Source organism: Geospiza fortis, unplaced genomic scaffold (genome assembly GCF_000277835.1).
Source record: "Geospiza fortis unplaced genomic scaffold, GeoFor_1.0 scaffold285, whole genome shotgun sequence".
Taxonomy (NCBI): Eukaryota; Metazoa; Chordata; class Aves; order Passeriformes; family Thraupidae; genus Geospiza; species Geospiza fortis.
In genome coordinates, this window is record NW_005054403.1 from 955,885 (window position 1) to 967,855 (window position 11,971).

General features: G+C 38.9%; 1 protein-coding gene across 1 annotated transcript in view; it reads left to right on the forward strand.

Moving 5' to 3' along the window:
- Window positions 1-11,971, forward strand: part of SCML2 (Scm polycomb group protein like 2) — a 69,953-nt gene that overhangs the window by 53,329 nt on the left and 4,653 nt on the right. Inside the window, exons 10-13 of the mRNA XM_031061214.1 lie at window positions 10-141; window positions 4,520-4,702; window positions 5,716-5,829; window positions 11,742-11,970. Of these exons, the coding sequence (XP_030917074.1) occupies window positions 10-141; window positions 4,520-4,702; window positions 5,716-5,829; window positions 11,742-11,970 (658 nt within the window). The remainder of the gene's footprint in view (window positions 1-9; window positions 142-4,519; window positions 4,703-5,715; window positions 5,830-11,741; window position 11,971) is intronic.

Here is an 11,971-nt window from a genome sequence, read left to right on the forward strand (position 1 = left end):
AGCTTCCAGACCATTTTGGACCAGGTCCTGTAAATGTGGTACTTCAGCAGGCTGTTCAGGCTTGTGTGGATTGTGCCTATCAAGCCAAAACAGTCTTTGGATTTCTGAAATCTGGCCATCATGGAGGGGAAATGATAACTGGTATGTGAAGATGCTCTGTTTCTTTTGTTTCTTGTTGAACTTGAGGTGGGGCAGAAGAACTGAACTAGTTGCAATGAATTTTTATCACTTTTGTAGCTGTGTAAACACAGGTGTGAACATTGATGATGTATGATTTATCTTACTCTGAGTTCAGAGTTATTGGAACAATTCTTTAAATTTGAATTAAAATACAGCAATAGCAGTGTTTGAATTACAAATGCACAATACAGTTAGTTTCTTACACTAAGTAGAGCTTGTGTGCCTCATTTAGCAGCTGTAGCCAAACATTTGTCAAGTAAACTCACTACAAGTGAGATAATCAGCTTTATTAGTTCAAGTCATTCACATAATCTTATCCATGCACTGCGTTTGTGCTCTTAAAGCATTAACCAAGTGGGTGACAAGTCTCAAACTAATCTGTTTAGCTTCCAGGCAAGTGATTCCGCATGTTAAGGTTGCTGCTGCGTCCCTTGCCCCATTCCCCACAACTGCAGCAGTATCTCAGGTCACTCTTCATCCACCGATGTCACCTGTTAGGGAATAGGTTTATTTCTATGACATATTGATGGCAGGTCTGTAGATAAATCATCTCTGTGTCTCAATCTGAATAGCTGCTGCTTGACATTTTTTTCCTTCTAGACTAGGAAATATTCTATGTATAACAGTTTGCACATCAATTCATAAATCCGTGATGGTAAAAGACCTGGCATTACTTTAATCTCTTTACATTAAACCAGATGTGAAAGATGATTAGTGGAATAGAGAATCAGTTAAGTACTCATAAAGATGTTGCTGTCTAACTGTATTTAAAGAGCAGCACCCTAACCTGTGTATGGCAGAACTACAGTGAGCCTTGTTCAGGCATCCCCCTGAGTTTGTGCACAAAATGGATGCTGCTTCTCTGCTGTGTAGTAGAGGTTTAGTGGCATCGTTTGAAACTGGTACTGCTTTATTTTTTCACTATATATGAATGTTTGTTATATTATTAATACCTTGCTGTACCTGTTTCAGACAAGTCAGTTTTCTGGAGCAAAATGCCCTGAGATGTTCATTGCCAGTACTCTCTTTGTGATTGTTTGATTGTTTATCAACAAGGGCTAAATTCCAGGCCAGTGGCATCTCTGGGCTGTGACTGAGTAATTGAAAATAATATTTCTGAACAGGAGAGAGAAATTTCAGATTCCTTATGTAGCTGTGGCTTGTTTGCATTCAAAAATTCTGTACAGAAAGGATTTACTGTTGTGCATCTGGCTTCACCCCAAGGCCAGTATTCTGGATTTGAGGACTCTGGTGATGTGCACTGCTCCGGAGTCCTGGTCTGGCTGATAGTAAAGCTACAAGCCCCCAGTGGGTTTCTAGTGTTCTTGAGCTCTTGCTTCTTCTTGGCTTGTCAAACAGGTAGCTGAGAAGTGGCTGAGCAAACACTCCTTGTCATTTTATCAAAAATTTGTGTGTGATAAGTTTTGTGAAGCATAAAATGTGACTTAGATTAATGTAGCACATTACATCTAGCTGTGCACATGAATAGTAAGGAAGAAGAGGGAAGCAACAGTAGAATAAAATAAGGAAATACAGTTGTAGCCTTTTTGTTTTAAAGTGGGTTTGGAGGGTGGCTTGTTGTTCAGGATTTGATTGGGGTTTTTTTAACTGTCAAGAAAAAAAATGTGGCAGAGAATAAGCAAAGAAATCTAAGTCTTTTGTGAATTGATGCATTTATAGAAAGTATTATACCTTCCATAGGAGGCAACAGTGTGCTGATGAGGACATGGATAAAATAATCTTGCTAGAATACATGGAATAATTAGTGGGTTCTTTTGGTTCAGCTACCAAGGAAAATAATTGTTTTGAATAACATTAAATTTAGGATTTTTCCATCTTTCTCAAACAAAAGCACAAAGTATTTTATTTTTGCTTAATGCATAAGCTTTCCATTCAGGCAAATAAAACAGAAAGGAAATTAAAGGCTTGATTAGCAAGCCCACTAATGGTGGTGGTGTCAGCCCCTTTTTTCTCTTTGTAACACAGAGACTATGGTGTTTGATGGGATGAAAAAGATTGAGGCTCAGATAAATTTTCTCAATTAAAATCTGACTCTAGGATGAGTGTCATCACTATCAGAAAAACACATTTCTCTGATTGTTTTGTTCTCAGCCTTTTTCCCAGCTTGAACCTGGTATGTAAAACATGCTTAAAGAATAGAAGGTGAAGCAATGAGTATGACTCTTCCTCCTGAGGGCTGGGGTTGCACATGCAAGCTCCAGTTCCTGTTTATATATTGTTAAAATTGAGGTTATGGCACCTCAGAGGTACTCCTTTTTATTTTTTCCACTAGCATTTATCTGGGAAGTAAGATGCTTATGTTTTTCCCAAGCAGAGTAGACAGCTGAGCCTGTGAATCTGGATCCCACGCCCTTGGCTGGAGTTTGTATGGGTGCCCTCAGGTGTTGAGAGTCTGGGGAAGCTGTGTTTGCACTGATGGTTTATTTGTGGATTTTTCTCATGGAATGTTTTGCTGGGGCAGTCACAGCACCTCAGCTGTTTCTTGCTTTATCCTCTTGACAACTCCTGAGTAACATTGTTCTTTTCGATGTTTTTTTTTTCAAAATGAGAAATTAAGGAGTATAGAATAAGTCATTTCCCCAAAGGCTGTATAGGAAGATCCATAAGGCTATTATAGAACATTTTAAATTTCTGCTCTAGTTGACTACTACCTTGCAGTTAATTTGTCAGGAGGTCAAGCTATGGTAGGTCTCACAGCCCATTTGCTCTCCAGACCTGGTTAAATTCCAAGAAAAAATTTGCCTTTGGAGACTCCTTCCCCAAACAGGATGTAGAGGACCTTGTGTCTGAGCTACATGTGGGACTGTTAATCATTAGCATTTCATTTGGACATTGGAGCCTGGAAAAAACCTAATAGGCCATGGAAACACTTCAGCGTTGTAGTACTGACTCTTAAACTTCAAGCACTTGCAATGGTCAGTCTGTCATGAAAGCAAGTGGGAGAGGTAGCACATTGTTGTTGGTACTGGCTGGTTAACTCACATTAATCAGAAGCTTCCTTACATCAACAGTGAAGTAATTGACACTTCAGATTTCCTAAAGAAACCTAAAATATGCTAGACTTAGGCATTTTCCTTGGTTTTGTGTATATTATCTGTCTCTTTTGTAACACAATATGGAAATATTCCTGAATTCAGATCTGTGAGTAAAGGCTCTAAGGCTCTTTCTTGTCATTTCTGGCTCTTTTTTTTTTTTTTTTTAAAGCATCTGCCACCAACAAAATGTGATCCTTTAAAGCTCTGCTTATCATTTGGAAACTTATGTTAACAACAGAAAGCTGCATGACAGGCTGAAAACCAAAAAGACAAATTGATGCATAAACCTGGTGTTTATGCCACTTCTTTTCAGCCTTAAGCTTAAGCTGCAAGTTTGTTCCTGCTTTGTTCTAAAGTCTTCCTAATCACAAGTAACTAAAGTTTCAGCTGATGTAATGGTAATTATTTATCCATGTATCTGGAGTATTGATTCTTTTCCAAACCTTACTAATTTTCACAAAAAAGAAAAATATCCTCAGCTACCACACTGAGGGCAAGGAAAGAGATCAACAAGGAAAAGACATAGGCACATGTCCAGGCTCTTTGTAATCACTCAGTTTAAAAGACAACAGATCCATTTGTGGCTGCTGTGGTATCTCTGCCACCTAACTCCTGTTGAAATAAATGGGTGCTTGACCACTGTAGTGTTGACAGCAGGATAGATTTCTCTAGGGATAAAATAGCAAATGGCAAAATAATTTCTGAGTGTCAGAATGTCAGTGGTAATGGATGCCAGCACCTTACCACAAGTATTCTCCATTCAGTTAGAAACTGAGAAAAAATATATTAAAATTGTTTGTTTCATTTCTTTAAGGTTTTTTTTGGGTTTTGTTTTGTTTTTGTTTTTTTAATAAGTGTTTGGGCTCTTCGTTGACTTTTTTTTGGAAGATTGTGGGGTATTTTTTTAGCAAGTATTGTAAAGGGTCTTCCTTGTGCTATCTCCTGTAAATAGGTGGTGGAGAGCTTGCTGCTTTATGAGCGATGGAATTCCACATAAAGTTTCAGTGATGAGGGAGTAGTTGTAAGTTTTGCTATACTGGTGTGAATCCAAAATTATTTTATTAAAATAAGTTCCCATAGAACAAATTTAAACAGACATGGATCCCATGGAAGGCGAAATGATTGGATAGAAATTTTTTAAACTATCAGAATGACTGTTTACTCCTCTCATGTCTTGCATGGTTTAAATCAAGTCTGGATGTCTTCTCCTTTAAGTTAATGATGGTGTTTTACTATACTTCATGATGCTTGGGGGGTGTTTGACATAATCTTCTTATTCACAGCTTCCTTTGATGGGGAAAAGCATGCCATCAATCTTCCTTCTGTAAACAGTGCATCGTTTGTCCTACGCTTCTTGGAGAAGCTCTGCCACAGTCTGCAATGTGATAATCTCTTCAGTAGCCAGCCCTTCAGCCCTTACATGGGATGTGCCCACAGTCCTATGGAGTACGATAGGAATAAGCCAGGTGCTGTTAATCACTTGTTATTTTCAAGTGCTGATATTTCTGAGAAATGTGGGGGCTTTATGAAATGCAACTTTTTGGTTTTTCTGTGACATGAATTGCTTAAAATTTATACACTTCAGTTCTTAGTGAATTGGTTCCAGTGTGGAAGTGCTTTGACAGTAATGGATAGGTCATACCACATGTGCAGAAATAATTTTGTTCAGCAAACTCCTCCTTGTAGGTAAGCCAGAAAACATATGTACCTTACTACTGTGATACTGCTAAAAAGACAAGCTCAAAACTTCATATTTCATTTGTTAAATTTATGTTTGGCTCATAAACTGAATTTACCAAAATATGCTTGCTGTCTGTGAGAAGGCACTTCCTCTGAAAGGGAGTTCAACAGTCAAGTCCAAAGTCTTTTCTTTCTCTTTTTACCTTACTGAGGGGTGGCTCAAAAATTTTACCTTCTACTATGTACAGTCCAGTGATCTAGAAGAAAAACTTGTGAAATTGGCTGCCTGTGAAATTTTGTGCTAGTTCAAATACCTTTGCTGCACCAGGAATGTAGAGTGAAGGGGAGATGCAATTACTTGCCCAAGATCTCCCAACAGGTTTTTGTAGGACCTGGTACTACAAGTCCCAGGTGAAGCCAGGAGTCACAGCTGAGATAGCTTTGTTGTCATTTCACAGGATTTATATTGGGAATGAAGCCTCCTCAGAGCTCTTTGATAGCTGAGTCTGTGTTCTGGGTGCTGCTCTGTAGAATTTTTTTTCCTCTTTCCAATGCAGAAATTATGTTTATAATTCTATCTATTGTATGAAAGTTCTTAGTTTTAACTATTCAGGAAGGTAGACAGGGTCAAGATTACTCAGCTTTGAAATTTTGTATTGAAGTGACTGAGTCTGTGTTACACAAGAAATGGAGCTCTAACATGGTGAAGGGCTGATGTCTGTCTTTGCTTTTGTCTCTGGACTTAGCCCATGAGCAGCTTTATGCTAGAGTAACAAGTAGTGGCTTTTCCTCTTCACAGCCAAAGAAGAAATACCTGAGAACAGGAGTGCTAAACGCTACCCTCAGGACTCTCCACCATACACTGCTCCTCTTTCCCCTAAGCTTCCCAGAAATGATGCTCATCCATCTGAAGGTAATTACATTATGTCAGAATTATATATGAGGATTATTTATGGTTTCAGTATTTCCAGTCAAAAAGGACTGAGTACAACATATGTATCTGGTTTGTCTCTAGCCTTTGGCAGGTCAGGGTGGAAGTATGTTAATTATTGATCACTGGCACTTAGCACTTAAAGAAGATCTACTGCAAGTTCCAGCAGTGCTTCTGCTAAACCCACAGCCTTTTCTGTGGAGGGGCTCAGGCACACAGGTGACAGATGGAGCCTCCTGCTCCATGTAGGGCTACTGAGCAGAAAACCAATTGCGTTGAAATTGGTTAGGAGATAAATTGAAAGCAACTCTTAACTCCAGGCTGGGTTCATTAAGTGAGTAAGGGTGCAGCTACATGATACAATTCAGCTGAGTTTATGGCTAGCTAGGTGCCAGTGGAAGTTGTGCTGCTCCTGCTTTCCTTGCCTCCTTGTCCCTGCACTGAGTCCTAGCCCACCCCCTGCTCCCTTTCCCTGGCTGGGTAGTGAGCTGAAGCAGTGAGCAAAAGCACAGAAAACATTCTGGTGTGTAGGAGCGGTTGATGGTCTCCTGCGCAGTTGGGATGGACGGAGACGAGAGATCTCTGAGGCTAGGTTGTGGACTTGAGTTTATTACAAGGGCGTGGGTGCAGGGCCCTGCTGGGAGCTGCCAGCCACAGCTCAGAGCAGGGCCGAGAGGAGAAGAGAGAGAGAGCGAAGAAGAGCAGGAAAAAGAGAGCAAGAGAGAGAAGTTCCCGTTACAATAGATTAAATCATCTTCTGTGTTGAATATTCTGATTCTCACTAACCAATGTAGTACAAGATACAAATCTTATAGCATTCACATACAGCCTATAGGAATCACTACATTACCATACTGTGTTACACTTTAAACCCTAAAAACTACTCTTTAGACCTCTCCTACTGAGCAGGCAGGGTCTGCTTCTGACCCTTGGACCTGCTTGCTTGGAGAGGGTATTGTTTCATCAAGAAGGGGATTACCTGCTCAGCCGCACCATTGTTTTCCTGTTGTTCATTAGCTAGGAGATCTCAAAGGTTGCCTTCATTTCAATCTTGCTTATAGTTTCTATATTCTCAAAATCTTTTGCCAAGCAATCATATTTATAGGGCTTCCCTGTTCCATCTTCACCAACACTGGTGAAGTCTTGTTTTACTTCCCTGGAGTGACTCTCTGTGAACTTGGATGAGCACAGGGAAGGATTGAGTGGAAGCCCCCCCTGTGACAGCTCACTCTTAGGCTGGTGTAGATCACAGATGAAATAACACTTCTTCCTGTGCTGCAGCTCAGCTGCAGTAACTGAACACATGTCTAGTCTTAAGTCTGCCTCAGATGTGAAGTAAAGCATCTAGGTTTAAATGTCAGTGAGAGAGACACAGCAGAATGGTTGAGTATTTGCTATTTAACTGGTTAAGACATGCTAAGTTGATGATACTGACTTATCCCATCTGATAAATACTTTCTCTTGCAGCAAGATACTTGCACATCATTTCCAAGGGCTTTTTTGAAGTATAATGGAGATTAGTAATTTTTTCCTCCTTTTTTTCTTTTTTTTTTGTTTGTGACCTTGAAATGATTTTGTATCTGTTGCCATGAGTGGAGGCAGGATATCTCTTCTGTGCATATTAAAAAGCCATAAGACTAAAGTTAAAGCAGAAAAGGATGTAAAATTAATTTTTTTCAAATGATAACTTATTTAAAATTATATGTCTTATTGTTTTGTATATATATAAAATAGTCACATCTTTATATTTCCTGTAACTGTTATTATACAAAGTTCTGCATTGATTATTGACTCCCATGTCTTCACAAAAGAAGTTCTGGTTTAATTCCAGAGATACATTATATATGTAAGTTATATTTCTGGTACTAACATAATAAGTGTGGAGCACTTAATAATGCTCAAATGAAGTTGTTTCATTTGGAGCAAAAGAAATGTTTAAGTAGATCTGCAGTATCTTGTAAGAAATCTTACTCAAGTAAACATGAGTACACATTCTGCTTTTTATTCCTTGTTTGCTAGCAGATCTTCTACAGATGGAGTCAGGGTACCCTTTAAAATACTTTTTAAGATCACTAGTTCATTTTAAAATGCAGTTACTTGAATAAGAAGTAATTAAAGTAAGTGTTTTTCCATAGTTTCAGAGGTTTGAAATTGTTCTCTGTGTATTTTAACAGGCAAAGTGTTCTCTAGCATTGTGTGTTTCCCATTAGGACAATGTCCTCTGCTGAAAATCTGGAGGCAATTTTGTAGCGGTCAGTCATGGGTTGGTTAACAAGAAAGATCTGCCCCCAAAAAGTTCTGGTTCCATTGAGACACAGTTGTCTTAAAATAGTTGTTTTGAAATATCATTTGAAGGCAAAATGGAGTAATTGTGGGAAAGTCTTTCAAACAGCTCGTTTTCCTTCTGATCTGCTCAGGGATATGCTTTGCAGGTTTTGCTGCCTTTCTTGCTCACTAACAGTTTCTTCTTAAAGTTACGAAAGATAGAGAAGGAGGGAGTGGGGAATAACTCAGACTCCCTTCCCCTGAAAACAGAGTGTTCCTACTACTGTGTCCAATTACATCATTTTGTTATGTATGAGACAGAACAACTGGCTTCTAATTCCCAGAAGAGCCTCAAGAAAACAAAACATCCAGTTCCTGCTAAGGCTTCAGTGCCTAAACAGTCTGCTGTCAGCCCTACATTTGAAACTGAAGGCCTCTAACTGGCCTTTCATTAATCTGCCCAGAGGTCAGGCATTCTGCAGTGGAACCTCCCATCTCCTTCCATACCCCTGTTATTCACAGCTGCTCAAAATGCCGAGGTGGGCGAACTGAGTCACTCCATGGATTGCAATGCTCCATTTCCTAGATGCCAGTTTCGCTGCAATGTGTTTGTAGAGAAGCTGGATGGATGGATTGGATACTATAGCTACTGAACAGAAAGCCTTACCTAAAAAATGAGGGAAATATGCCAGCTTTTCCACCTTGTGTATATGAGTTTAGAATTTACAGTAAGATAAATTCAAATGCTGATATCTTGGAGGAAAAAAAGCAGAGTTGATCTTTCCCAAACCTAGTATTTCCTTCAGGATATTTAACATCAGAGAGAAACCTGGGATATAACTGGAATGAATACAATTAAGTTCTTTTGCAATACAGTAAATTTTTAACATTTTTTCCTACAGAAATCTCGACAAACTTAATGTAAACCAATTATTAAAAAACAAAAAACCCCCAACCTGCTACCAGATTCCTGCTAGTTTACCATAAAAACTTTAAAAATCTTTTTCCTTGTTATGTTACATGGAGTTGGTACATGCTATAATACTCCAGTTGAAACTCTCTGCTGGGGAGTGTTGTCTCCATTGTTCCATCCTACCTTTCAAGACTTCTGAAATCTGAATGTACAGGTTCAATCAGTTAAACCTTATGCTCCTTCATAGAGCTTTGCTGTAACAATTTAAGGTATCAGCTCTGCCTTTCAGCCTTGGACTGAGATGTGATTTCATTCTCTGCATCTCTAATTTTCCCTTGGTTGGCTACATTTTAATTTTGTAGTGTGTATCATTTACTTCATCTTTTAAAGTGTCTCTGAAATTCTGTGGAATGATACCTTTTGTTTTTAATCTTGGTAAGTTGCTGTATGTACTTCTGACAAATATAAAGGCTTTTATTTTCTTGTTTGTTTTCTTCAAACAAATTCAGTAGCTTCTTTGCTTTTTCTGTGATTCGGGTCTGACAAACTAGAAAGTTTTGCAGCAGTTATTTTGAAAGTTATTTGTATGAAAGAGAAGAACTTGTATCCATAAAAGCTTCTTTATTCCATGACTATCAATGTGCACAAGTCTCTAGGACCATATAGAACCTGCCCAGGAGTACTGAAGGAGCTGGTGGAAGTGCTCACCTCCTTTCACCTTACTGTGCTCTACAGTTATGTGAAAGAAGGTTATTGGGAGGTGAGAATTCATATCTTTTCCCAACTAACACTTCTCCCAAGCGATAGGACAAGAGGAAATGGCCTCAAGTTGCACATGAAGAAGTTCAAATTGGGTATTAGGAAAAGTTTCTTCACTAAAGTCTTGTCAAGCATTGGAACAGGCTGCCCAGGGTTGAGTCACCATCCCTGGGAGTATTTAAAAGACATGTAGATATGGTTCGGTGGTGAACACAGTGGTACTGGGTTAACAATGGTCATTGTGGCTTTTTCCAGCCAAAATAATTCTGTGGTTCCATTCTGTGATTCTATGGTCTTGCCTTACTGAATTCACTAAGCAGGGAGCTGGCTCTCTGAGAGCCTTTAACTCCCTTTCAGGGTTATGCTGTTTGAAGGTCAAAATACTCATAACAGTTCTTCACTGTACTACACTTTAAACAGGATTGAGAAAGAGAACCTGAGAGAAGAACCTCAAGCAAGAGCTGCAGAAGGGAACCTCAAGCAAGTTAAAAGCATGCTTGAGAAGGTCACTGGGTTTTTTAGGAAAATACTCTTCCTTTGGTTTAAATTGGGTATTTGCCCAATAATTTCTTGAAAGTTTTCATATAAGAAGAGTAGTAAAAAAAGCTTATTTCAGGAACTTGTTTTGCAGAACATACCAGTTCTTATTCCAAAGAATATGCTGCCTCACTAGCATATGTTTTATAACTTCAGTAGAGTTATTTTCAAGATGGTAGTGTGGGGCTTACACTTCTGTGAACCTGTTAGCTATATTTTTCCAGCTCTTAACTCTGCTGCCAAAGCAGCATTTGTTTTATACAGATTTGTACATCATGCTTCCAAGTTCTTTCTTGTGCTAGATACTGGTCTGATGCAAACAGAGGAGAATATCTATGATTGCTAGAGAATGGAGTGGTGTTCCTGTTGATTTGGGTTTTTTTTCCTCCCGCAGCATGCTTCTCTCAAACATTGGGCTGAATGGGAGTGGAATTTTCAGTAATCAAGCAAACCTGGCTCCTGTCTCATGGCCCAGGGAAAGGGACATGCTGAACTACATTCAAGTGGCTTAGAATCAGTATTGACAGACTTTAAAAAGTTCACAGGTCTTCTGAGTGGATCTTGTTTTTCTTTTGTAGAGTATAAATTTGCTGAAAAGACATAAGAACTAGAATATTTTTATACTCTCCCCCTGAGACTTCAGGGTTTTTTTACTTGCTCCGTGGGTTCAGTAATTTACCTGTATCTTTAGCTTTCCAGAGCCTGCAGTTAGAGACCTTGAAACCCTGCCCTATGCAAAGAACTATGTGAAGATAAAGCGGATAAAGATGTTTTGTGGTCAAAACATGTTACATTAGTGTGCCATACCAGGCACTCACAGCCTTCTGTGGCTTTGTCTGTAACCTCTTCCCTTTTTAATAATGGCACCTCTGTCTGAACCTGTGGGGTCCATAGATATTAATTGTCCATTTATTTTCTTTATGAAGTTGGTAACTCCCTCTGCTGTTTAGAACTTAGTTAACATGAGGGAGTTTTTTGCATCAATAATGTCTTGCAAAATAAATGCTACATAATATTAATGGTTGGCTTTTTAATTATATGTTTAAAAAGCAATGAAAATTCTTGACTAAAATTATTTGATGTATCAATATTTACAGCAGATAATTTTATAAAAAAAAATTCCTCTGTAATTTCCCTGCTCAGAGCTTTCAGTAAGTACAACTGAAATGATTAATGGAAAAATGTCTCAAACTTGATGTATTAAATCTTTTGCTACAAAAATAATGTTTGAAAATACAATAAGAGCCCAATGGTTAGTTGAGGAAAAGGGACAAACATTCAGTCTCAGTGATTGTCTCACAAGAAATTTGTTAACAGGATTACAATCTATCAGTACCTTCAAGAGACCATAGATAGACCTTAAGTAACAAAGGTGTAATGTCCATCACTATGAACATATTGGTGCTTGCTTTTTGTGTAGCAGAAACACTGCCTATAGAGGAAAACAGCACTTCCAAAGAACACCGATTTTCTGAGGATTCTATGGATTCTGCACTTAATTCTGTAAATCCATCAAACCCAGCCTGTCGGAATTCCACGGAGTACCGCCCTTCAGGAAATGCTGCATATTACAGAAACTCCCATCAGCCAGCAACTGCTACCTCAAATTCAGCCCCAGTCCTGCGCAGGCTGTCCCTGAGCTGGGCTGGG